This window comes from Passer domesticus, chromosome 34 (assembly GCF_036417665.1).
Source record: "Passer domesticus isolate bPasDom1 chromosome 34, bPasDom1.hap1, whole genome shotgun sequence".
Classification (NCBI taxonomy): domain Eukaryota; kingdom Metazoa; phylum Chordata; class Aves; order Passeriformes; family Passeridae; genus Passer; species Passer domesticus.
The window spans coordinates 1483151-1508557 of NC_087507.1; the positions used below are offsets into that span (position 1 = coordinate 1483151).

A 25407-nucleotide genomic window follows, 5' to 3' on the forward strand; every position below is an offset into this window, starting at 1 on the left:
TTATTTGGAGGTTTTGGGGTTTTTATTTGGGGTTTTTTGGGGCTCTTTTGGGGTTTTTTTGGGGTCTCTATTTTGGGGTCATTTTGGACTCCCTGTTTGGGTTATTTTGGGATGTTTTGGGGTCTCGATTTGGGTTATTTTGGGATGTTTTGGGGTCTGTATTTGGGACATTTTGGGGTCTGTATTTGGGGTTATTTGGGGTTATTTTGGGGTCTGTATTTGGGTGATTTTGGGGTCTCTATTTGGGTTATTTTAGGGTCTGTTTGGGACATTTTGGGGTCTGTATTTGGGTTATTTTTGGGTCCATTTTGGGCGATTTTGGACTCTCGATTTGGGTTATTTTGGGGTCTGTATTTGGGGTTATTTTGGGTGATTTTGGGGTCTGTATTTGGGTGATTTTGGGGTCTGTATTTGGGTTATTTTTGGGTCCATTTTGGGTGGTTTTGGACTCTCTATTTGGGTTATTTTGGGTGATTTTTGGGTTTTTTCCTCTCTACCTGCCCCGTTTCGCAGCGCTGACCGTCCCAACGGCACCAACCAATAGGAACCCGCGATCTTGGGGCTCGCCCGCTGCCGTCCAATCCCAGCCTCGCACACAACCACCCCTCCCTCCCACCCAATAGCAACCCCCGTCTCCTCCTCACTGTTTTCCCGCGCCGCCCAATCCCCGCCTGGGATACTCGCGGCCGGCCCCTCCTCCAATGAGAAGCGGCGTTGTTGGCGCGGCGGGCGGCGGCGGGGCCAAGATGGCGGCGGCGCTGTCGGTGCGCGGGGCCGGGCCCGGGCCCGGAGCGGAGCCCCCGGCGGGGCCCGACCTGGCCCCCGAGGAGGCGCTGCCGCCGCTGGACCCCGCCGAGGTGCGGAGCCGCCTGGAGCACAGCGAGCGCCAGTTCCGCAACCGGCGGAAGGTGCTGATCCGCGGCTTGCCGGCGGACGTGACCAACCAGGTCGGGGGGAACGGAACGGGAACGGGAACGGGGCTGAGGGCGAGCGGGGAACGGGAACGGAACGGGAATGTGGGCGCTGAGCGCGGCCGCAGCTGCAGAGCCGGGGTTTTACCCACAAAAAATGGGGTTGGGAAAGGGGAAAATCCTGGGAAAATGGGGTTTGGGAAAGGGAAAGCTCCTGGAAAAAAGGGGGGAAATTCCTGCGAAAATGGGTTTGTGCAAAAAAGGAAAATTCGTGTAAAATGGGGTTTGGGAAAATTCCTGGGAAAATGGGTTTTGAGAAAGGGGAAATCCCTGGAAAATGGGGTTGGGAAAAAGGGGGGAAATCCCTGGGAAAATGGGGTTTGGGAAAGGAGAAATTCCTGGAAAAAAGGGGGGGAATCCCTGGGAAAATGGGGTTTGGGAAAGGAGAAATTCCTGGAAAAAAGGGGGGAAATCCCTGGGAAAATGGGGTTTGGGAAAGGAGAAATTCCTGGGAAAAAGGGGGGAAATCCCTGGGAAAATGGGGTTTGGGAAAGGAGAAATTCCTGGGAAAAAGGGGGGAAATCCCTGGGAAAATGGGGTTTGGGAAAGGAGAAATTCCTGGGAAAAAGGGGGGAAATCCCTGGGAAAATGGGGTTTGGGAAAGGAGAAGATTATTGGGAAAATGTGATTGGGAAAAAGGAAAAAATCCTGGGAAAGTGGGGTTTGGCAAAGGTTAAAATTACTGGAAAGGGGGGTTTGGGAAAGGGGAAATCCCTGGGAAGACGGGCTTGGGAGAGGGCAGGCCCTTCCCCTGTCCCCCCCCTCCCTTTCCCCCTTTTCCATGGAAAATCCCGGTTTTTTTCCCCCAGGACATCCACGAGCTGCTGAAGGACTACGAGCTCAAGTATTGCTTCGTGGACAAGCACAAGGGCACGGGTGAGGGCAGCCCTGCCAGTCCCGAAACCCCAGATGAAATCCCGGATTAAACCCCAGATTAAACCCCAGATGAAACCCCAAATTAAACCCCGGATTAAACCCCGGATTAAACCCCGGATCCCTGGGAGATCGGGGCACGCGGGGCAGCCCGGGAGCTCCTCCGTGCCAGGCCCCTCTGCCCAGGGATCCTTTCCCTTCTCCCAGGGATCCTTTCCCTTTCCCCAGCCCCATTCCTGCAGAAATCCCTTCCCGCTCTCAAACCCCTTTTTGCCCTTGGTCCTTCCCCTTCTCCAAACCCGGTTTTTGGAGGAATCCTCCCCGTTCCCAGCCCCATCTCTCCCCGTTTCCCCCCATTCCCAACCCCATTTCTCCCCCTTTCCCCCATTTCTTTGCATTTCCCCCCCATTCCCAACCCCTTTCCCCCGTTTCCCCCCATTTCCCCCATTCCTGACCCCATTTCCCCTGTTTTCCCCCCATCTCTCCCCCTTTCCTCTGTTTCTCCCCATTCCCCCCCATTTTCCCCCATTCCCAACCTGCTTCCCCCCCCTTTTTCCCCATTTCTCCCCATTTCCCCCCATCCCCAACCCCTTTCCCCATTTCCCCCCATTTCTCTCCCCATTTCCCCCTATTCCCAACTCATTTCCCCCATTCCCACTCCCATTTCCCCCATTTCTCCTCATTCCCCCATTCCCACCCCCATTCCCCCATTCCCACCCCCATTTCTTCTCATTTCTCTCCATTTCCCCCCGTTTCTCCCCATTCCCAACCCTATTCCCACCCCCATTTCCCCCCATTTCTCCCTGTTTCTCCTCATTTCCCCCATTTCTCCCCATTCCCCCATTCCCCCATTCCCACTCCTATTTCCCCATCCCCATTCCCCCATTCCCCCATTCCCACTCCTATTTCCCCATCCCCACCCCCATTCCCCCCATTTCCCCCCATTCCCCCATCCCCACCCTCATTTCCCCCATTCCCACCCCCATTTCTCCCCATTTCCCCCTCATTTCTCCTCATTTCCCCCATTCCCACCCCATTCCCCCATTCCCCCCCATCCCCACCCCCATTTCTCCCCATTTCTCCCCATTCCCCCATTCCCACCCGAATTCCCACCCCCATTTCCCCCATCCCCACCCCCATTTCCCCCATTTCCCCCCCATTTCCCCCCATTCCCCCATCCCCACCCCCATTTCCCCCATTCCCCCATTTCCACCCCCATTCCCAACCCCATTTCCCCCATTCCCACCCCCATTCCCCCATCCCCACCCCCATTTCCCCCATTCCCACCCCATTTCCCCCCATTCCCCCATTTCCACCCCCATTCCCAACCCCATTTCCCCCATTCCCACCCCATTCCCCCATCCCCACCCCCATTTCTCCCTGTTTCTCCCCCATTTCCCCCCCATTTCCCCCCATTCCCCCATCCCCACCCCGTCTCTCTCCCCCAGCCTTCGTCACGCTGCAGACGGCCGAGCAGGCGGCGTCGGCGGTCGGCCGCCTGCAGGGCAGCGCGCTGCGGCAGCGCCCGCTGCGCGTGCAGCTGCAGCCCTCGGAGGCCGTGCTGTGCGTGGCCAACCTGCCGCGCGCGCTGCCGCAGCCGCAGTTCGAGGAGCTGCTGCGGCCCTTCGGCAGCCTGGAGCGCTGCTTCCTGGTCTACAGCCCCACAACAGGGCACTCCAAGGGCTACGGCTTCGTGGAGTTCATGAGGCGCGACGCGGCGGCGCGGGCGCGCGGCGAGCTGCAGGGCCGGCGGCTGCAGGGCCGCAGCCTGCACGTGCACTGGGCGGACGCGGCGCAGCTCAGCGCCGAGGGGCTGCACTCGCGCTGCCTCTGCGTGGACAGGCTGCCCCCGGGGTTTTGTGACCTGCAGGGGCTCAGGGCCGCCTTCGAGAGGGTCTGCGCGCCCACCTTCTGCCAGGTGGGTCTGGGCTCTGGGGTCTGGGATTTGGGGTCTGGGGTTTGGGGTTTGAGTGGGGTTTGGGGTTTGAGTGGGGTTTGGGGTCAGACAGGGGTTTGGGGTCAGGGACAGGAGGGGACAGGCTGCCCCCGGGCTTCTGCGACCTGCAGGGGCTCAGGGCTGCGTTTGAGAGGGTCTGCGCGCCCACCTTCTGCCAGGTGGGTCTGGGGTCTGGGGTTTGGGGTCTGGGGTTTGGGGTCTGGGGTTTGGGGTCAGGGACAGGAGGGGACAGGCTGCCCCTGGGGGTTTTGTGACCTGCAGGGGCTCAGGGCCGCGTTCAAGAGGGTCTGCGCGCCCACCTTCTGCCAGGTGGGGTCACTGAGGGGTTTTGGGGGGTTTGGGGTCAAGGAGGGGTTTGGGGTTTGGGGAGGAATTTATTGAGAGCTGAGGGGTTTGGGGCTGAGGGAGGGGTTAGGGGATGAAGGGCGGATTTGGGGTGAAGGAAGGGCTTTGGGTGTCTGGGATGGATTTGGGGCTGAGGAGGATTTGGGGTTCGAGGAAGGATTTGGGGTTCAAGGAAGGATTTGGGGCTGAGACGTTGAGGAAGACTGGCGACACCCGGAGGTGCAGGGCGGGTTTGGGCTTCTGGGTGGGATTTCCCCCCGTTTGTGCCCCGACTGTCCCCCTGTCCCTCACTGTCTGTCTGTCTGTCTGTCCGTGCAGCTGGCGGTGGGGCAGGACGGGTGGCCGCGGGGCTTCGCCGTGCTGGAGCCCCTGTCCCTCACTGTCTGTCTGTCTGTCTGTCCGTGCAGCTGGCGGTGGGGCAGGACGGGCGGCCGCGGGGCTTCGCCGTGCTGGAGCCCCTGTCCCTCACTGTCTGTCTGTCTGTCTGTCCGTGCAGCTGGCGGTGGGGCAGGACGGGCGGCCGCGGGGCTTCGCCGTGCTGGAGCCCCTGTCCCTCACTGTCTGTCTGTCTGTCTGTCCGTGCAGCTGGCGGTGGGGCAGGACGGGTGGCCGCGGGGCTTCGCGGTGCTGGAGCCCCTGCCCCTCACTGTCTGTCTGTCTGTCCGTGCAGCTGGCGGTGGGGCAGGACGGGCGGCCGCGGGGCTTCGCCGTGCTGGAGCCCCTGTCCCTCACTGTCTGTCTGTCTGTCTGTCCGTGCAGCTGGCGGTGGGGCAGGACGGGCGGCCGCGGGGCTTCGCCGTGCTGGAGCCCCTGCCCCTCACTGTCTGTCTGTCTGTCTGTCCGTGCAGCTGGTGGTGGGGCAGGACGGGCGGCCGCGGGGCTTCACCGTGCTGGAGCCCCTGCCCCTCACTGTCTGTCTGTCTGTCTGTCTGTCCGTGCAGCTGGCGGTGGGGCAGGACGGGCGGCCGCGGGGCTTCGCCATGCTGGAGCCCCCGTCCCTCACTGTCTGTCTGTCTGTCCGTGCAGCTGGCAGTGGGGCAGGACGGGCGGCCGCGGGGCTTCGCCGTGCTGGAGCTGGAGTCGCCCGAGGCGGCCGAGCGGGCGCAGCTGGCCACGGACGGGCTGGCGCTGGGCGGGCGCCGCATCCGCGTGTCCTTCTGCGCCCCCGGGCCCTCGGGCCGCGGCACGCTGGCCGCGCTGCTGGCCGCGCAGGCCACGGTGAGCCCGCCTGCCTCTGGGGCCACCGACCCAGACCCCAAACCCCAGATCCTGAATCCCAGATCCCAAATGGTGAACCTCGAACCCCAGACCCCAAATCCCAGATCCCAAACTCCAAACCCTGAATCCCAAATTCCAAATGCTGATCCTCGAACCCCAGACCCCAAATCCCAAACTCCAAACCCCAAATGCTGAGCCTCAAACTCCAAACCCTGAATCCCAAACCCCAAATCCCAAATGCTGAACCTCAAACCCCAAACCCCAAATGCCGAACCTCGAACCCCAGACCCCGAATCCCAGATCCCAAACTCCAAACCCTGAATCCCAAATCCCAAACCCCAAACCCCAAATGCTGAGCCTCGAACCCCAGACCCCAAATCCCAAACTCCAAATCCCAAATGCTGAACCTCAAACTCCAAATCCCAAATGCTGAACCTGAAACCCCAAACCCCAAATGCCGAACCTCAAACCCCAGACCCCAAATCCCAGTTCCCAAACCCCAAACCCCCCCTTTTCCCCCCTAAATCCCATTTTCCCCCATTCCCAGGCTCTGAACCGGGGCAGGGGGCTGCTCCCCAGACCCCAAGCCCTAAATCCCAGATCCCAACCCCCCCCCTTTTCCCCCCTAAATCCCCTTTTTTCCCCTAAATCCCCTTTTCCCCCTTTCCCAGGCTCTGAACCGGGGCAGGGGGCTGCTGCCCGAGCCCCAAACCCCAGTTCCCAAACCCCAAACCCCCCCCCTTTTCCCCCCTAAATCCCATTTTTTCCCCTAATTCCCATTTTTCCCTTTCCCAGGCTCTGAACCGGGGCAGGGGGCTGCTCCCAGACCCCAAACCCCCCTTTTTCCCCCTAAATCCCCTTTTCCCCTTTCCCAGGCTCTGAACAGGGGCAGGGGGCTGCTGCCCGAGCCCACCCTGCTGCAGGTCCTGGCCAGCCTGGGCAACCCGGCCTCGCTGCAGCTGCTGCTGAACCCGCTGCTGCAGGGGGCCCTGGGGGCCAAGCAGGGTGAGGAGGGAATTGGGGGAGAACCGGGAATTCCTGGGAGTTCCGAGCCGCCGGGAGCTCCCTCCTCCTCCTGCTGCTGCTGCTGTTCCCAGCAGGAATTTTGGGAGCTGCTCCCTCGCTGCCCCTGGTGCCCAACCCAGCGCTGCCCACGGCTCTGCTGCAGCTGGCCCTGCACGGCCAGGCCCAGGTAGGCTGCAGTTCCCTCCTTTTCCATGGAATTCTGCTTTTTTCCCTGGAATTCTGCTTTTTTTTCCCTGGAATTTTGATCTTTCCCCTGGAATTCTGCTTTTTTTCCCCTGGAATTTCACTTTTTCCCCTGGAATTTGGCTTTTTCCCCTGGAATTTGGGGTTTTTTTTCCCCTGGAATTTTGCTCTTTCCACCCCTGGCTTTGCACAGCCAGGCCCAGGTAGGATTCAGTTCCCTCATTTTCCCTGGAATTCTGCTTTTTTCCCTGGAATTCTGCTTTTTTTCCCCCTGGAATTTTGCTCTTTCCCCTGGAATTCTGCTTTTTTCCCCTGGAATTTGGCTTTTTTTTCCCCTGGAATTTTGCTTTTTTTCCCCTGGAATTTTGCCTTTCCCCCTGGAATTTGGCTTTTTCTCCCTGGAATTTTGCTCTTTCCCCTGGAATTTGGCTTTTTTCCCTGGAATTTTGCCTTTCCCCTGGAATTTGGCTTTTTTCCCTGGAATTCTGCTTTTTTCCCTGGAATTTGGCTTTTTTTCCCTGGAATTTGGCTTTTTTTTTCCCTGGAATTTGGCTTTTTTTTTCCCCTGGAATTTTGCTTTTTTTCCCTGGAATTTTGCTTTTTTTTCCCTGGAATTCTGCTTTTTTCCCCTGGAATTTTGTTTTTTCCCCTGGAGTTTTGCTCTTTCCCCTGGAATTTGGCTTTTTCCCCTGGAATTCTGCTTTTTTCCCCTGGAATTTTGTTTTTTCCCTGGAGTTCTGCTCTTTTCCCTGGAATTTTGCTCTTTCCCAGGGCTCTTTCCCCCCAGGGCCGGGTTTCCCTGGGTTTTTTCAGGGCTGATCCCCTCCCACGGGGGTTTTTTGGGACAGTCTCCCTTTCCAGGCCTGATCCCCTTTTCCTCCTCCAGAAACCGGGAATTTTGGGCGATTCCCCGCTGAGCTCCCTGGCCCAGCCCCCCGGGAAGCTGCTGGGGGAGGTTCCCTCAGGTAAACCCGGGATCCCAGCTCACCTGGGGGATCCCAGCTCACCTGGGGGATCCCAGCTCACCTGGGGGATCCCAGCTCACCTGGAGCCCCAGCCGAGGGGTTTTCCCCCCCGGGTGTGGAGCTGGGGGCAGGAAAATTCCCCCAGAAATGGGAAACCTCACATTGGGGTGGGGAAAGGGGGATTTGGGGTGGGGGAAAAGGGGGGATTTGGGTGGGGAAAAGATGGATTTGGGTGGGAAAAGGAGATTTGGGTGGGAAAAAGGAGGTTTTGGGTGGGAAAAGGAGGTTTGGGGTGGGAAAAGGAGATTTGGGTGGGGAAAAGATGGATTTGGGTTGGGAAAAAGGGGGAATTTGGGTGGGAAAAAGGGGATCTGGGTAGGAAAAGGAGAATTTGGGTGGGAAAATGGGGATTTGGGTGGGAAATGGGGGATTCTGATCAGAAGAGGGGGAATTCGGTTGGGAAAAGATAAATTTGTGTGGGAAAAGGGAGATTTGGGTGGGAAAAGGGAGATTTGGGTGGGAAATTGGGGATTCTGATGAGAAAAGGGGATTTGGGTTGGGAAAAGGGAGATTTGGGTGGGAAAGGGAGATTTGGATTGGGAAACGATAAATTTGGGTGGGAAAAGATAAATTTGAGTTGGGAAAAGGGGGAATTTGGGTGGAAAAAGGGGGATCTGGGTGGGGAAAAGGGGATTTGGGTTGGAAAAAGGAGGATTTTGGGTGGGAAAAGAAGGATTTGGCTTGGGAAAGGAGGATTTAGATTGGGAAAAGATAAATTTGCGTGGGAAAAGGAGGATTTGGGTGGGCAAAGGGGGATTTGGGGTGGGGAAAGATAAATTTGGGTATAAATGGGGATTTGGGGTGGGAAAAGGAGGATTTGGGTGGGAAAAGGAGGATTTGGGAGTGGGGAAAAGGGGGATTTGGGGTGGGAAAAGGAGGATTTGGGTGGGCAGGGGGCTCAGCCGTGTCCCCAGCCCCCCTTGTCTCCCCCCCGAGTTTCCCCCCCCCCATTCCCCAACTCCCCGGTTTTGGGGCTGCTGCCGGCCCGGCCGAGCCCCCTCCCCAGCTCCATCCCCCCACAGGTGCTCCCGTGCCCGGGGAGGGGGCTCAGCCCCGCGGGAAGCCCCTCCCCAAGCCCCCCCCCCAAATCCCAGCAGGGCGAGAGCGGAGCCCCCACGGTGAGACCCCAAAATCCGGGATGAGATCCCCAGAAATCTGGGGTGGGACCCCCAAAAAAATCCGGGGTGGGACCCCCAAAAATCCGGGGTGGGACCCCAAAAATCCAGGGTGGGAACCCCAAAATCCGGGATGAGACCCCAAAAAAATCTGGGCTGGGACCCCAAAAATCCGGGGTGGGACCCCCAAAAATTTCAGGGTTGGATCACCAAAATCCAGGGTGGGAACCCCAAAAATCCGGGCTGGGACCCCAAAAATCCAGGCTGGGACCCCCAAAATCCGGGGTGGGACCCCCAAAATCTGGGCTGGGATCCCCAAAAATCCAGGGTGGGACCCCCAAAAATTTCAGGGTTGGATCCCCAAAAATCCAGGGTGGGACCCCCAAAATCCAGGGTGGGACCCCCAAAATCCTGTGATGGGACCCCAAAAATCCAGGGTGGGATCCCCAGAATTTTATGGTGGGATCCCCAAAAATCCAGGGTGGGACCCCCAAAAATTTCAGGGTTGGATCCCCAAAATCTGGGGTGGGAACCCCAAAAATCCGGGCTGGGACCCCAAAAAATCAGGGTGGGATCCCCAAAATTTTATGGTGGGATCCCCAAAAATCCAGGGTGGAATCCCCAAAAAATCCGGGGCGGGACCCCCAAATTCTGGGATGGGACCCCCAAATTCTGGGAGCTTCCTGACCCCCCGTGGAGCCCCCAAGAACCCCCAAATTCTCCCAAAACCCCTCCAAGACCCCCAAACCCCCTCGGGGCCCCCCCTGACGCCCCCAAATCCCCCCAGGTCTCTCTCCTGGGGAGCCCCCCAAAGATTTGAGGATCCCCCTCAATCCCTACCTGAACCTGCAGAGCCTCCTGCCCCCGCCAGGTGAGCCCCTGAAATTCCCTTTTCCCCTGAAATTTCCCTTTTCCCCCCCTTTTTTTGGGTGGATTTCCCCCTTTTTAACCAATCCCAATCCCAAAAAAACCCCCCAATTTTTTTTTTTTTTATTTTATTTTTCAGGAAAAGGGTTTAAGGTGAAACCTGGAGTTTTGGGGACCCCCCCGGCCGACGCCTTCGCCGTGGACTTCCCGGTCTGGGGAATTTGGGGAATTTTGGGAATTTTGGGTTGGATTGGGAGGTTTTGGGCAGTTTTAGACTGGGGGTAAAACCCCCAAATCCTTGTTTTTCATGGGAATGGGAGAACTTTGTTTTTTCCAGGAAATGAGGGGGGAAAAAAAACCCAAAACCTCAATTTTTTATTGGAATGGGAGGGGAAAAAAACCCCAAACCTCCATTTTTATGGAAATGGGAGGGGAAAATACCCAAAAACCTCAATTTTTATGGGAATTGGAGAGGAAAATACCCAGATCTCTATTTTTTATTGGGAATTAGAGAGAAAAACACCCAAAATCTCCCATTTTTTATAGGAATTGGAGGGGAAAACACCCTAAAAACCTGCTTTTTATGGGAATTGGAGGGAAAAAATGTTTTTTATGGGAATTGGAGGGGAAAATACCCAAAAACCTCCATTTTTATGGGAATTGGAGGGGAAAATACCCAAAAACCTCAATTTATATGGGGATTGGAGGGGAAAACACCCAAAATCTCCATTTTTATGGGAGTTGGAGGAGAAAACACCCAAAAACCTCAATTTTTTCTGGGAATTGGAGGGGAAACCACCCAAAATCTCCATATTTTTTTGGGAATTGGAGGGAAAAAACCTGGTTTTCATGGGAATTGGAGGGGAAACCCACCCAAAATCTCCATATTTTTTTGGGAATTGGAGGGGAAGCCACCCAAACCCTCCTGGTTTTCCTGGGCACTGCCCAAACCCAGGGCAATTCCAGAACAAACCCCCAAACTCCCCATTTTCCCCGGGAATTTGGGGATCCCCCCCCCTGAACCCCCCGATTCCCCCGGGCAGGATTTGGGGTCCCGGATTCTCCCCCAGCCCCGCGACCACCCCGGCTCCATCCTGGGGGGCTTCGGGCCCGGCAGGCTCAAGGTAACAATGGGATTTTTGGGGGGGTTTGGGGGTTTTTGGCCGTTTTTGGGGGGCTGCAGCTGCCTCTGCTCCCCCGCAGGTCTCCTCCTCCTCCTCGGGCTTGGACCGGGGGGCTCTGGGACCCCCAGGGCCCCCCTTTTTCTCAGGGTCCCCCCAGCTCCTACTTCAGCAGCGGCCTCCAGGCCGGGCTCAAGCAGAGCCAGCTCAGCAAGGTGAGACCCCTCCCCAAATTCTGCGGTGCCCCCCGGCCCTCTTCCCATTCAATCCCTAAAAATCTGCTAAACATCCCTTGAAATTCCTTGAAATCCCCTTAAAATCCCATCCAAATCCCCTAAAATCCCATCCAAATCCCCTAAAATCCCATCCAAATCCCCTAAAATCCCTTCAATTTTAATTATTTTAACCCCAGACCTTTTTCCTCCTTAAAATCCCCTAAAATCCCATCCAAATCCCATAAATCCCATCCAAATCCCCTAAAATCCCATCCAAATCCCCTAAAATCCCTTCAATTTCAATTATTTTAACCCCAGACCTTTTTTCCTTCTTAAAATCCCGTAAAATCCCATCCAAATCCCATAAATCCTATCCAAATCCCCTAAAATCCCATCAAAATCCCGTAAAATCTCTTCCATTTTAAACCCCAGACCTTTTTTCCTCCTTAAAATCCCATCAAAATCCCCTAAAATCCCATAATTTTAATTATTTTAATCCCAGACCTTTTTCCCCCTTTAAATCCTTTAGAATTCCTTTAAAATCTCATCAAAATCCCCTAAAATCCCATCAAGTCCCTTCAATTTTAATGATTTTAACCCCAGACCTTTTTTCCCCTTAAAATCCCTTCAAATTCCTTTAAATTCCTTAAAATCCCTTCCAAATCCCCTTAGAATCCCTTAGAATTCCTTTAAATCCCTTAAAATCCCTTATAAATCCTTTAAATTCCTCAAAATCCCTTCCAAATCCCCTTAAAATCCCTAAAAATTCCTTCCACTCTCCTCAAAACCCTTTCAAAACCCCTTAAAACCTTAAAACCCCGTAAAAACCCCTTTCAAACCTCCCAAAACCCCTTTCAAACCCCTTAAAACCCCTTTCAAACCCCTTAAAACCCTTAAAAATCCCTTAAAACTAAAAACCCTTTAAAAACCCCTTTCAAACCCCTTTAAAACCCCTTCAAACCCTTTCAAACCCCCTTAAAAGCCTTTAAAAATTCCTTAAAACCCCTTTCAAACCCTTTTCAAACCCCCTAAAACCCCTTTTAAACCTCCTCAAACCCCTTAAAAACCCCTTTCAAATCCTTTCAAACCCCTTTCAAACCTCCCAAAACCCCTTTCAAACCTCCCAAAACCCCTTTCAAACCCCTTAAAACCCTTGAAAATCCCTTAAAACTAAAAACCCTTTAAAAACCCCTTTCAAACCTCCTCAAACCCCTTCAAACCCTTTCAAACCCCTTTAAAACGCCTTCAAACCCTTTCAAACCCCCTTAAAAGCCTTTAAAAATTCCTTAAAACCCTTTTCAAACCCCCTAAAACCCCTTTTAAACCTCCTCAAACCCCTTAAAAACCCCTTTCAAACCCCTTTCAAATCTCCCAAAACCCCTTTCAAACCCCTTTCAAACCCCTTTCAAACCCCTTTAAAACCCTTTCAAACCCCTTTAAACCCTTTTCAAACCCCCTGAAACCCCTTTTAAACCTCCTCCAGCCCCTTAAAAACCCCTTTCAAATCTCCCAAAACCCCTTTCAAACCCCTTTAAACCCCTTTCAAACCCCTTTTAACCCCCTTCAAACCCCTTTTAACCCCTTCTAACCCCTTTTAACCCAAACCCCCTTGGTTTCCCTGCGCCCCCCAGGCCGTGCCCGTCCCCCCGAGCTCCGACCCCGTCCTGGCCTTGGCCGCGCCCGGCTCTCACCCCAAGGTACCGAACCCCCCAGAACCCCCCAGATCCCCCCAAAAACCCCCCAGAACCCCCCAGATCCCCCCCAAAACCCCCCAGAACCCCCCAAAGCCCCGGGTTTTGCCCCGAACCCCCGGGTTTTGCCCCAGAGCCCCGGGTTTTGCCCCGAACCCCCGGGTTTTGCCCCAGAGCCCCGGGTTTTGCCCCGAAGCCCCGGGTTTTGCCCCGAACCCCCGGGTTTTGCCCCGAACCCCCGGGTTTTGCCCTGAACCCCCGGGTTTTGCCCCGAACCCCCGGGTTTTGCCCCAGAGCCCCGGGTTTTGCCCCGAAGCCCCGGGTTTTGCCCCGAACCCCCGGGTTTTGCCCCGAAGCCCCGGGTTTTGCCCCAGAGCCCCGGGTTTTGCCCCAGAGCCCCGGGTTTTGCCCCGAAGCCCCGGGTTTTGCCCCAAACCCCTGAGTTCTGCCCCGCAGACGCCGCAGGGCGCGCACAAGCGCGGCTCGGCGCAGCTGCTGCCCGAGCCCGAGCCCAGCCCCGAGGGCTCCTACGTGGGGCAGCACTCGCAGGGCCTGGGCGGCCACTACGCCGACTCCTACCTGAAGAGGAAGAGGATCTTCTAGGGGGGGCACCCCGAAAAACCGCGAAGAGAGCACGAGACAACGCGGAGAAAATCCCAGAAAAAACCCCGAGAAAATGCTGAGAAAATCCCAAAAAAAACCCCCAAAAAAGCCTCGAGAAAATCCCAAAAAAAAAACCGAAAAACCACGAGAAAATGCTGAGAAAATCCCAAAAAAAAAACCCCAAAGGAAACCACGAGACAATGCTGAGAAAATTCCAAAAAAAATCCCCAAAAAAACCTCGAGAAAATCCCAAAAAAAAACCCAAAAAACCACGAGACAACGCTGAGAAAATCCCAAAAAAAATCCCCAAAAAAAGCTCCAAAAAAACCCCAAAAAAACCACGAGAAAATGCTGAGAAAATCCCAAAAAAAACCCCCAAAAGAACCCACGAGACAATGCTGAGAAAATCCCAAAAAAACCCCAAAAGAAACCATGAGAAAATGCTGAGAAAATCCCAAAATAAACCCCAAAAAAAACCTCCAAAAAAAACCCCAAAAAATCCCCAAAAAACCCCCCAAAAAACCACGAGAAAATGCTGAGAAAATCCCAAAAAAAAAAACCCCAAAAGAAACCACGAGACAATGCTGAGAAAATCCCAAAATAAACCCCAAAAAAAACCTCAAAAAAATTCCAAAAAACCCCAAAAGAAAGCCCAAAAATGAAAAAAAAAACCAAAAAAATTGACAAAACAAAGCTCAAAAAATTTCCAAAAATACCTCAAAAAATGGCCAAAACAAACCCCGAGAAAATCCCTTAAAAATTCCCCCCCAAAAAACCAAAAACAAAGCTCAAACAATCTCAAAAAAACCCCAAAACAAACCCCGAGAAAATCCCAAAAAAACCCCAAAAGAAACCACGAGAAAATGCTGAGAAAATCCCAAAAAAACCCCCCAAAAAATCTCAAAAAATCCCTCCAAAAATAAAAAAACAACCAAAAAATCAACCCCCCCACCAAAAATGGCGAAAACAAAGCTCAAAAAATCTCCAAAAAAAACCCCAAAAAATCAAAAATAAAACCGAAAAAATGGACAAAACAAACCCCAAGAAAATCCCCAAAAAAATCACCAAAAACCCCCCAACAAATAAAAAAAAACCCCAAAAAATTGCCAAAACTAACCCAAACAAATCTCAGAAAAACCCCAAAAATAATAAAAAATACCCCCAGAAAATCCCCTCCAAAAAAAAACCCCCAATCCACAAAAAATCCTCAAAGATCCCCAAAAAACCAATAAATCCCCCCAAAAATCCCAAAAAAAACCCCAAAAAAATCCCCAAACAATCCCTGAAAACAATCTCCAAAACATCAAAAATAAATCCTCCAAAAATCCCCAAAAATATTTTTAAAAAACCCCAAACAAACCCAAAAAATCCCAAAATAATCCCTCAAAAAATCCCAAAAAATTCCCCCAAAAATCTTTAAGTCCTTCCCAAACCCCGCTTGGTTTTCGCTTTATTTTCACCCCAATTTCATTTTTCTTTTGTTTTATTCCCCCTTTCTTGGCCATTTTTGGGAGTTTTTTTGGATTTTTTAAAAGAGATTTTAGGATTTTCAGCTGCCCTTGAAGGATTTGGCAAAAATCCCCTAAAATTTTGGGGTTTTTTCAAGAGATTTGGGGATTTTCACCTCCCCGTGAAGGATTTGGGGCCAGTCCCCTCCATTTTGGGGTTTTTTTGCCTCCCCCTCCCCAGAGCAGCCCCCGGGGCCCCCCAGAGTCGCTCCTGCCTTAACGGCTGCTCCGGGGCCGGGGGGGGTTCGGCCCCAAAATGGGGGGTTTGGGCCCAAAATGGGGGGTTTGGGCCCAAAATTGGGGGTTCGGCCCCAAAATGGGGGGTTTGGGCCCAAAATTGGGGGTTTGGGCCCAAAATTGGGGGTTCGGCCCCAAAATGGGGGGTTCGGCCCCAAAATGGGGGGTTTGAGCCCAAAATTGGGGGTTCGGCCCCAAAATTCGGGGTTTGGGCCCAAAATTCGAGTTCAGCCCCAAAATTCGGGGTTTGGGCCCCAATTCCAGCCACCCCCCACCTGTTTTGGGGTCGATTCCCATTTTTTCCCCACTTTTGGGGTTTTTCCCTTGTTTTGGGGTTGGGTCTCCCCATTGTTTTGGGGTTTTCCTCCTTTTTTTGGGATTTCTCTCCCTTTTTTGGGAGTTTCTCTCATTTTTTGGGTTTTTTTCTCCCTTTTTTTGGGGTTTCTCTCATTTTTTGGGGTCCATTCCCATTTTTTTGGGGTTTCTCTCCCTTTTTTGGGGTTTCTCTCATTTTTTGGGGCCCATTCCCATTTTTGGGGTTTCTCTCCCTTTTTTGGGGTCCAATCCTCTCTTTAAACATTTCACTGCTGGTTTTTTTGTGCCGATTTTATTTTTTTTTTGTGTTTTCCCCATTTTTTAACTGGAGCCGCCGCCGTTTTACGCTTTATTTTTGGGGTAAAATCCCCCTTTTTACGTCAACGCTTTTTTATTTTGAACCAACCCAACCTTTCCTCCTTCCCCGGCTTTTCTGGGGGGATTTTCCCGATTTTTCAGGTTTTTTCCCCAGTTTTTCTGTCTGGTTGTGCTGTAAGGGGGGGTCGGGGGGGGCTGTGTCCCCCCCCACCCCCCTCCCCTCCCCCTCCCCAAAATAAAGTTCTATTTATATCGCTGCCCCCTCCTTTTATTTTTTTTTTTTTCATTTTTTGGGTTATTTTGGTGTCGTTTCGTTATTTCCGCCGCGCCCTCGTTGGGGGGAGGGGGTCCTTTGTGCCCCCTCCCCATTTTGGGGCCCAAACCCCAGGGACCCCCCAAAAAAACCCCAAAAAAATCACCCAAACCCCCTCCCCCATCAGCGAGGCGCCCTCCTCGTCCGGACCCCCAAAATCCCCGAATTTCTCCCCAAAATGCCCGAATTTTCCCCCAAAACTCCGAATTTTCCCCCAAAATCCCCGAATTTCCCCCCAAACTCCCCCTGGACCCCCAAAATCCCCGAATTTCCCCCCAAAATCCCCGAATTTCCCCCCAGGTCCCCAAATTTCCCCCCCAATCACCGAATTTTCCCCCAAAATCCCCGAATTTCCCCCCAAAATCCCCAAATTTACCCCAAAATCCCCGAATTTCCCCCCAAGTCCCCAAATTTCCCCCCCAATCACCGAATTTTCCCCCAAAACTCCGAATTTTCCCCCAAATTTCCCCCCAAAACTCAGAATTTTCCCCCAAAATCCCCAAATTTCCTCCCAAAACTCAGAATTTTCCCCCAAAATCCCCGAATTTCCTCCCAAAACTCAGATTTTTCCCCCAAAATCCCCGAATTTCCCCCCAGAATTCGCCCCAAATTCGCAGCGGGGCCTCAGGGCCCAGCGCAGGCCACGCCCACTCCCGTCTCTGGCCCCGCCCACCCCCGGCTGCGACCCCGCCCCTGGTGTGTCACGTGGGCGGTCACGTGGCGCCCAACATGGCGGCGCCCATGGCGGCGGCCGGCGGCGGCTCCGTGACGCGGCTGCTCCGGGGCGTCTCCCGCAGCCTCAGCGGCGCCGGGGCCGCGGCCGAGGAGCCCGAGGCCGCCGTGTGGGTACCGGGAGCGCCCTCGGGGCCGGCGGAGCGGGAGCGGGCCCCGCGCTGAGCCCGGTGTCCTGTCCCCCCGCAGGGTTAACGTCGTGTTCGTGGACCGGGACGGGCGGCAGGTGCCGGTGCGCGGCAGAGTCGGTGACAACGTGCTGCACCTGGCGCAGCGGCACGGGCTGGAGCTGGAGGGTCGGGACCGGGGACGGGAACGGGACTGGGATTGGGAACAGGACCGGGAACTGGGCTGAGACCGGGACCGGGACTGGGACCGGGGCTGGGAACGGGACCGGGATAGGAACGGGACCGGGATGGGACCGGGACCGGGCTGGGAACGGGACCGGGATGGGAACGGGACTGGGATTGGGAACAGGACCGGGAACTGGGCTGAGACCAGGAACGGGACCGGGACCGGGACCGGGGCTGGGAACGGGACCGGGATGGGAACGGGACCGGGCTGGGAACGGGACCGGGATGGGAACGGGACCGGGATGGGAACGGGACTGGGATTGGGAACAGGACCGGGAACTGGGCTGAGACCGGGACCGGGACTGGGACCGGGGCTGGGAACGGGACCGGGATGGGAACGGGACCGGGATGGGAACGGGGGCTAGGACCGGGAACGGGACTGCAGACGGGACCAGGAATGGCGCTGGAACGGGACCGGGAGTGGGATTGGGACCGGGAACGGGGCCGTTCCCGGTGCTGCCGGGGGCGGTCTCGGTGTTCCCAGGGCTGTCCCAGCGCCCCGGGGCCGTTCCCGGTGCTCAGGGGGCGTTCCCCGGGGTGCTCCCGGTCCCTTCCCGGTCCCTTCCCGTTGCCCCCGGTCCCTTCCCGGTGCTCACGGCGTTCCCGGTGCCCGCAGGCGCCTGCGAGGCCTCCCTGGCCTGCTCCACCTGCCACGTTTACGTCAGCGAGCCGCACCTGGGCCGGCTCCCGGCGCCGGACGAGCGGTAAGGGCCCCCCGGGACCCCCCGGGACCCCCCCCCGGGACCCCCCGGGACCCCCCCCCGGTGCCCCCCCGTGCCCCCGGTGACGGCCGTGCCCGCAGGGAGGAGGACCTGCTGGACCAGGCGCCGCTGCTGCGCGAGAACTCGCGGCTGGGCTGCCAGCTGCGCCTGGGCCCCGCGCTGGAGGGCGCGCGCATCGCCCTGCCCCGGCAGACCAGGAACTTCTACGTGGACGGGCACGTCCCAAAGCCCCACTGACCCCAAAACCGACTGACCCCAAAGCCAAAACCCACTGACCCCAAAACCGACTGACCCCAAAAACCCAAACCACACTGACCCCAAACCACACTGACCCCAAACCACACTGACCCCAAAAACCCAAACCACACTGACCCCAAACCACACTGACCCCAAAAACCCAAACCACACTGACCCCAAAAACCCAAACCACACTGACCCCAAACCACACTGACCCCAAACCACACTGACCCCAAAAACCCAAACCACACTGACCCCAAACCACACTGAGCCAAAGCCAGCGACCCCAAAACCCACTGACCTTAAAAGCCAAAATCCCATTGATCCCAAAATCCCACTGACCCCAGAAACTAGTGACCCTGAAACCCCAAAAACCCACTGACCCCAAACCACGCTGACCCCAAAACCCAGTGACCCTGGGGGGCACATCCCAAAACCCCACTGACCCTAAAACCAAACCCACTGACCCCAAACCCACTGACCCTAAAAACCACCGACCCCAAACCCCACTGACCTCCCCCAGGGGGCCCCAAAATCCCAAACCACACTGACCCTAAAAACCCAAACCCACTGACCCCAAACCCACTGACCCTAAAACCCAAAACCCCAAATCCACTGAGCCTGAACCACACTGACCTCAAAACCCAGTGACCCCAAACCCCCCTGACCCCAAACCCCCCTGACCCCAAAACCCCACCAACCCCAAACCCCAAACCCCACTGACCCCAAACCCCCCTGACCCCAAACCCACTGATCCCACTGACCCCAAACCCCACCGACCCCAAACCCCACTGACCCCAAACCCCCCTGACCCCTGGGGCAGCCCCCGAGCCCCCCTGCCCCCCCCAGGGTGGGGGGACCCCCCCTCAAAATCAAATCCCCCCCATCCAAGGCCACCCTCACGTTTGGGGGTGTCCCCAAACCGCCCCCGAGGAGGGGGGGGGGGGTCCAGTCCCGGGGGGGCGAGCGGGCGACCCCCTCCCCAAAAAAAAAAAAAATTCCTTTTGTTCTGGATTCGGAATAACGAGCGTTGGCTCATTAATTAATCAATTACTAATTGGGCTGCTTGGGGGGGCTTTGGTGTCGGGACGAGGACGGGGCTGGGGGTCTGGGGGGGGCTCTGGGTGGGTCTGGGGGGGCTCGGGGCCAGCGGGCAGAGACCCCCGCTGTGGGGGGGATCCTTTATGGGGTGCAGCCCCCCTGGAGCCCCCGGCCCCGAGGGGCGGCCGAGCCCAAATCCCTCAAATCGCCCCCAAATCCCTCAAATCGCCCCCAAATCCCCGGGGCAACGGGGGGGGGTCTGTGGGGACCCCCAAACCCCTCCCCACCCGGCCAGGGCAGTGCCAGCAGATGGATTTGGGGGATCCCTGGGTCCTGGATGGGGTACCCCCCAAAATCCCCCCAGAAATCCCCCAGAAATCCCCCCTAAAATCCCTGTGGTGGGCGGGGGGGTCTCTGGGGGTCCCCAAACCCTGCGGGGACGGTTCAGTCCCGGTCCTGGCTGGTGTACCCCCAAAATCCCCCCCAAAAATCCCTGTGGTGGGCGGGGGGGTCTCTGGGGGTCCCCAAACGCCGTGGGTCCCCGTCCCGGTCCCGGCTGGGCGATCCGGCTGCCGAACCCTCCCCGTTGCTGCCCCGGTACCACCGGGCACCTCCGGAGGAATCCTTGTCACCCTCACACCCCCAAAACCCCAAAAACCGCCCCAAAAACCCCCTCGGGGCCGGGGTTGGGGTTGGGCCGGGCCGGGGCGGTCACGGCGGGCTCAGCTGGATCCCGAACGCGTCCCCGCGGTGCCGGTGCCGGTGCCGGTGCCGGTGCCGGTGCCGGTGCCGGTCACGGCGGGCTCAGCTGGATCCCGAACACGTCCCCGCGGGGCCGGGGCGGGCGCGCGGCCTCGCAGGAGCCCTCGGCGTCGCGCACGTTGTACTCGCCCTTCTTGCACGCCGTGCTCTTCAGGTAGAAGCCCCCGGCCGCCGCCAGCGCCAGCGCGGCCACCGCGCCCAGCGCCCCCAGCGCCGCCAGCGCCGCCAGCCAGCTCTCTGCGGGGCGGCAGCGCCGTCACACCGGCACGGGGACACCGGGAGGGGGGCACCGGGACGGGGACACCGGGAGGGGGACATCGGGACGGGGACATCGGGACGGGGACACCGGCACGGGGACACAGCGGGATGGGGACACCGGGACAGGGACACCGGGACAGGGGCACCGGGAGGGTCACAGCGGGATGGGGACACCGGGACAGGGACACCGGGAGGGGGACACACCGGGACGGGGACACCGGGACAGGGACACCGGGACGGGGACACCGGGAGGGTCACAGCGAGACGGGGGCACCGGGAAGGGGACACCGGGACAGGGACACTGGGATGGTCACACTGGGCAAGGTCACACTGGGTCGGTCACACCGGACACGGTCACACCAGGCACAGTCACACCGGACACAGTCACACCGGGTCAGTCACACCGGCTCGGTCACACCGGACACAGTCACACCGGCTCGGTCACACCGGGTCGGTGACACCGGACACAGTCACACCAGGCACAGTCACACCGGCTCGGTCACACCGTCACGGTGCCACCGCCGCGCCCCCCGGCCCCGCTCACCGTCCACCCTCACGGCCACGCTGGCGGCGCTGCGGCCGTGCCGGTTGCTCGCCGTGCAGGTGTAGAGGCCGCGGTTGGCCGCCGTGGCCCCGGTGACCGTCACCGAGCGGTTGTCGGCGGCCAGGCGCGCGTTGGGGGCGGGGGGCAGCGCCCAGCTGTAGGTGGGCGCCGGGACCCCCTCGGCGCCGCAGTCCACGGTGAAGCCGCCGCCGCGGGTGACGTTGGCCGAGGGCAGGACCCGCAGGGTGACAGCGGCGGGGCCGTCTGCGCCGGGGGGGGACACGGCGCTGTGAGGCTGCCCCGGAGCCCCGGGGGTCCCCGAATCGCCCCCCGCACTCACACTCCACGGCCACGGTGACGTTGCGGACGGCGGCGCCGTGCGCGTTGCTGGCCCGGCACTGGTAGGTGCCGGCGTGGGCGCGGGTGACGTTGCGGGTGGCCCGGGGGGGGTCCCGGCTGTCGGTGGCGTTGGCGGGGTCGCCCAGCTTGGCGCAGGTGACGCGGGGCGGGGGGTTCCCGCTGGCGGCGCAGCCCAGCTCGGCCGGGGTCCCCTCCAGCCACCGGCGCCGCTCGGGGCAGCCGCGCTCGCCGAGGCTCGGCTGGTCTGGAGGCGGGGGGAGGCGGCGGGGGAGGCGGTGATGGGGCCGGGGGACCCCCGCGGGACCGCCCCGACCCGCCCGGGATCCACCGGGAGCGGCCCCGGCGCCGGCGGGAGCGGTGCGAGCACAGTCGGGCTCGGCCTCATCCCCATCCTGATCCTCATCCTCATCTCATCCCCATCCCATCCCCATCCTCATCCTCATCCTCATCCCATCCTCATCCCCATCCCATCCCCATCCTCATCCTCATCCTCATCCTCATCCTCATCCTCATCCTCATCCTCATCCCCATCCCCATCCTCATCCCCATCCTCATCCTCATCCCCATCCCCATCCTCATCCCCATCCTCATCCCATCCTCATCCTCATCCTCATCCCATCCTCATCCTCATCCCCATCGATCCCGGCACGGCTCTGGAATTCCCGGCATGGATGTGCCATCCTTGTCCCCCCCGATCCCTGTCCCACACCTGTCCCGTCCCCGTCCCACCCCGCCCCATCCCCAGCCCGGTGTCCCCTCCCGTCCCCGGTGTCACACTCACACTCCACGGTGACAAGGACGCTCCTCACGGCCACCCCGTGCCTGTTGGTGGCCCTGCACACGTAGCGGCCGCCATCGGCCCGGGTGACCACGCGGCCGCGGGCGACTCCTCCGTGCTGGGTGCCACCGTCGCGGGTGCCACTGGGGTTGGTACCACCATGGTTGGTGTCACTGTCGCGGGTGCCACCATTTCGGGTGCCACTGTGGTGGGTGCCACCGTGGTTGGTGTCACTGTCGCGGGTGCCACCATTTCGGGTGCCACTGTGGTGGGTGCCACCGTGGTTGGTGTCACCGTGGCTGGTGTCACCATGGTTGGTGCCACTGTCGCGGGTGCCACCGTGGTTGGTGCCACCGTGGCTGGTGCCACCGTCGCGGGCGCAGCGCGTGCTGGGCGGGGGGTCCCCGTCGGCGCGACACTCCAGCTGCCGCCGCTGCCCCTCCAGCCAGACCCGGCGTGCCGGACACCCCGCCTCGGACAGCGTGGGCTCATCTTGGGGGGGACACACAGAGGCCACCCGGTCACCGCCGCGGCCACCGCGGGGACCCGGCAGCGCCGCGGCGGCGTCCCCGGTGCCACTCACACTCCACGCGGACGGTGACGCGGCGGCTGCGCGTCCCCAGCGCGTTGGTGGCGTTGCACAGGTAGGTCCCGGCGCGGGCGCGGGTCACCGGCTCGGGCTCGCCGGTGGCCACGGCGACGCCGTCGCGGCCGCACACCACGGTGGGCGCGGGGTTGCCGGTGGCGAGGCAGGACAGCGCTTCCCGCGAGCCCCGCACCCACGTGCGGTTGCCGGGGCAGCCGCTGGCCGGGATTTCGGGCAGATCTGGGCGGAAAAAAAGGGATTTGGGGCGATGCCGGGAGGGGCGGGCGGCGCCGCGCCGGGGCGGCACTCACAGAGCACGGCGAGCCGCGCCTCCGCCTCCTTTGTCACCACGCTGTCGCCCACGGCCAGGCTGGCCCGGCAGCGGAATTCTCGGCCGTCGTCGTCGCGCCGGGCGAGCAGCCGGAGCTGCAGCCGGGGCTGCGGGCCCTCGGCCAGGACCCCGCCGTCCGCATCGCGGAGCTGCAGCCGCGCCGCGGGCGGCTCGGTGGCCCCGGCGTGGCATGTCACCGTCACCTCGCTGCCCGCCGCCGCCGGGGCCGGGCTCAGCTCCAGGGCGGGCGCGGGGAACCCTGCGGGAAGGTGCCGCGCGTGGATCCGAGGGGGTCTCGGGGTCCCGCGGGGTCCCCGCCGCTCCCCCCCGGTGCCTTACGGTAAACGTGGAGCTGCCTCCGCGCCGTCCGCGCCGCCGTGGCCACGGCGGCCGTGCAGCTCAGCTCCCGCGGGCCCGGGCTGCGCGGGGACAGCTCCGCGCTGGCCGTCACCGTGTCCCCGGCCACCGCCACCGTGACGTTCAGCGGCTCCGGGCCCAGCGCGGCCGTGACGCGGATGTCCCCGGCCGGGAAGGCGCCGGCAATGCGGCAGCGGGCGGTGGCCGCGGTGCCGGCCTCGAGGATGGCCGGGGCCTGGAGCTGCGGGGGCTCCGGGAGAGCTGCGGGGACACCGGGGGGACACGGGCTCACCCGGACCGGGACACGGCCCCGGAGCAGGGACAGAGTCCTGGTGACAGCGAGGTCACCGTGACGAGGACAAGGACAAAAACCAGGTCTGGGACACGGTCCCAGAGCAGGGACAGGGTCCCGGTAACAGTGAGGATGACATCGAGGTCACCGTGATGGGGACAAGGACACAACACCAAGACCAGGACATGGCCCCAGGAGCAGGGACAGAGTCCTGGTGACATCGAGGTCACCGTGACGGGGACAAGGACACAACAGTGGGACTGGGACACATCCCCAAAGCAGGGACAGGGTCCCGGTGACAGCGAGGTCACCGTGACAGTGACAAGGACACAGCGCCACCACTCACCGAACACCGAGAGCGTGACGGGGGCAGCGGCGCGGGCGAACAGGGGCCCGTGCGGCCGCAGGGACAGCTCGGCGTGGCAGGTGACGTGCTGGCCGTGGTCGCCGCGGGTGGCGGTCAGCAGGTGGCTCACGGCCACGCTGGCGCTGCCCTCGGCGTCGCCGAAGCTCTCGGTGCGCAGCGTCTCGGCGCCGCGCCGCAGCGTCACCGTCAGGTTCCGCAGCGGTGCCACCCCCAGCACGCGGCACGTCAGGGTCCGGCTGTCCCCGACCGCCACCGGCGCCACCGGCTCCAGCTCCACCCGCTCCGGCAGCTCTGGGAACGAGCAGCACAGTGTCCCCTCGGTGTCCCCACAGTGTCACCCTTGGTGTCCCTACAGTGTCCCCTCGGCGTCACCCTCAATGTCCCCACAACGTCACCCTCAGTGTCACCTCAGTGTCTCCTTAGTGTCCCCACAATGTCACTCTTGGTGTCCCTATGGTGGGCCCTCAGTGTCCCCATGGCATCACCCTTGGTGTCTCCTCGATGACACCATGGTGTCACCCTTGGTGTTCCCACAGTGTCCCTTCAGTGTCCCCTTGGTGTCCCCACAATGTTACCCTCGGTGTCCCCTCGGTGCCACCACGGTGTCACCCTTGGTGTCCTCTCAGTGTCCCCATGCCATCACCCTTGGTGTTCCCCTCGGTGCCCCCACAACATCACCTTTGGTGTCCCCTCAGTGTTCCCATGGTGTCACCCTCGGTGTCCCCTCGGTGTCCGCACAATGTCCCCCTGATTGTCCCCCGGTGTCCCCGGTGTCCCCGGCACTCACGGTACACGAGGACGCTGGCGCTGGCGTTGGCCTCGGTGTCGCCGCAGCGTCCGGAGCAGGTGAGGGGCCCGGGGTCCCAGCGGGACACGTTGTGCAGCCGGAAGCTCTGCCAGCGCAGCCCCCCGGCCGCGGGGGTCGCGGGCAGGGGGGTCTCCAGCCCCAGCGTGGCGTTGTCCCCCGGGCAGGCGCTGCGGCTGCAGTTGACGGTCACCGAGCCCCCGAAGGCCACCACGGCCACCCGCGGCCAGGCCGCCACCGAGAAGGAGCCCCGGGCCACCCCTGCGAGACCCCCACCACGGGCAGTGCCCCAGCTCCGGCCGGGGGGCTCCGGTGGAGCTGGACAGAGACCCCTCCCCACTGCCGAGGTCCCGGCGTGTCCCCGCGTGTCCCCAACCCCCCCGGCCCTGAAGGTCCCTCTGATTTCCTGGGGGTCCCTGCGTTTGACCCCCCCCCTTCCCCCGGTTTTAAGGGTCCTCACTATTGGGTTGGGGGTCCCCGTGTGCCCCCCCACCACTAAAGGGACTCTGGTGTTTCGGGGAGGGTCTCTGGGGGCCCCCCCCTCCCACTCCCGGGGGTCCCCAGGGTCGCGTGCCCCCCCCCCAAAAATAAAACAAGAGTCGCTGCTGATTTTGGGCTCCCCCCCCCAATTAATGGTCGCTGGTTTTGGGAATCCTCAGAGACGCCCCCTCCCCATTCTGGAGGGTCTCTCCACCCCCCAAAAAAACCCTCGAGCCCCCCCCCCCCCCCTTTACCTGCGAGCGCCAGAACGAGGGGGGGGAGGAGCCGCGTGGCCGGGCCGGGGGGGCCCATCGGGAGAGGAGGAGGAGGGTGGGAGGAAGAGGAGGAGGAGGAAGGTGGGGAGGAAAAGGAGGAGAAGGAAGGTGGGGAGGAAGAGGAGGAGGAGGATGGGGAGGAGGAGGAGGAAGGTGGGAGGAAGAGGAGGATGGGGACTGGGATGGAGCGGAGGAGGATGGAGACGGCCAGGAGGGAGGGGAGAAG

At 59.6% G+C, this 25407-nt stretch overlaps 3 protein-coding genes across 5 annotated transcripts; 2 read left to right on the plus strand and 1 right to left on the minus strand.

Annotated features, from left to right (window-relative positions):
- The first annotated feature begins 566 nt into the window (after positions 1-566).
- On the plus strand, positions 567-13414 carry LOC135288605 (ribonucleoprotein PTB-binding 1-like). Of its 3 annotated transcripts, none has more exons than XM_064401970.1 (14): positions 567-947; positions 1781-1847; positions 3293-3762; positions 5173-5364; positions 6240-6369; positions 6462-6556; positions 7460-7538; positions 8621-8716; positions 9501-9584; positions 9720-9790; positions 10624-10704; positions 10784-10916; positions 12548-12613; positions 13064-13414. In XM_064401970.1, the coding sequence occupies exons 1-14, from the start codon at positions 702-704 to the stop codon at positions 13288-13290; spliced, it is 2037 nt and encodes a 678-aa protein (XP_064258040.1). In that variant the 5' UTR covers positions 567-701; the 3' UTR covers positions 13291-13414. The 3 variants fall into 3 exon arrangements, with proteins under 3 accessions (XP_064258040.1, XP_064258041.1, XP_064258042.1); XM_064401971.1 differs by having other exon boundaries at positions 6465-6556; XM_064401972.1 differs by lacking the exon at positions 12548-12613.
- A 3114-nt stretch (positions 13415-16528) lies between these two features.
- Positions 16529-17974, plus strand: FDX2 (ferredoxin 2). Its single transcript, XM_064402042.1, has 4 exons — positions 16529-16743; positions 16823-16929; positions 17603-17690; positions 17789-17974. The coding sequence occupies exons 1-4, from the start codon at positions 16631-16633 to the stop codon at positions 17943-17945; spliced, it is 465 nt and encodes a 154-aa protein (XP_064258112.1). The 5' UTR covers positions 16529-16630; the 3' UTR covers positions 17946-17974.
- Positions 17975-18947: 973 nt separating this feature from the next.
- Positions 18948-25367, minus strand: ICAM5 (intercellular adhesion molecule 5). Its single transcript, XM_064402041.1, has 10 exons — positions 25161-25367; positions 24409-24687; positions 23601-23912; positions 22945-23223; positions 22586-22864; positions 22272-22514; positions 21692-22180; positions 20891-21154; positions 20551-20814; positions 18948-19985 (listed from the first exon to the last, which is right to left on the minus strand). Exons 1-10 carry the CDS (start codon positions 25216-25218, stop codon positions 19780-19782), a joined length of 2673 nt encoding a protein of 890 aa, XP_064258111.1. The 5' UTR covers positions 25219-25367; the 3' UTR covers positions 18948-19779.
- Between the last annotated feature and the right edge of the window lie 40 nt (positions 25368-25407).

Excerpts from the sequence above, each read along its gene's own strand:
- FDX2 (XM_064402042.1), top strand. The coding sequence starts at position 16,631 with ATGGCGGCGCCCATGGCGGCGGCCGGCGGCGGCTCCGTGACGCGGCTG. Across the intron at positions 16,930-17,602 it reads GCACGGGCTGGAGCTGGAGG|GCGCCTGCGAGGCCTCCCTG; the intron begins GTCGGGACCGGG and ends CGGTGCCCGCAG. Across the intron at positions 17,691-17,788 it reads CTCCCGGCGCCGGACGAGCG|GGAGGAGGACCTGCTGGACC; the intron begins GTAAGGGCCCCC and ends CCGTGCCCGCAG.
- ICAM5 (XM_064402041.1), bottom strand. The coding sequence starts at position 25,218 with ATGGGCCCCCCCGGCCCGGCCACGCGGCTCCTCCCCCCCCTCGTTCTG. Across the intron at positions 23,913-24,408 it reads CGCCAGCGTCCTCGTGTACC|AGCTGCCGGAGCGGGTGGAG; the intron begins GTGAGTGCCGGG and ends GCTCGTTCCCAG. Across the intron at positions 22,181-22,271 it reads CGTCACCGTCCGCGTGGAGT|ATGAGCCCACGCTGTCCGAG; the intron begins GTGAGTGGCACC and ends GTCCCCCCCAAG.
- LOC135288605 (XM_064401970.1), top strand. The coding sequence starts at position 702 with ATGAGAAGCGGCGTTGTTGGCGCGGCGGGCGGCGGCGGGGCCAAGATG. Across the intron at positions 6,557-7,459 it reads CCCTGCACGGCCAGGCCCAG|AAACCGGGAATTTTGGGCGA; the intron begins GTAGGCTGCAGT and ends TTCCTCCTCCAG. Across the intron at positions 12,614-13,063 it reads CGCCCGGCTCTCACCCCAAG|ACGCCGCAGGGCGCGCACAA; the intron begins GTACCGAACCCC and ends TCTGCCCCGCAG.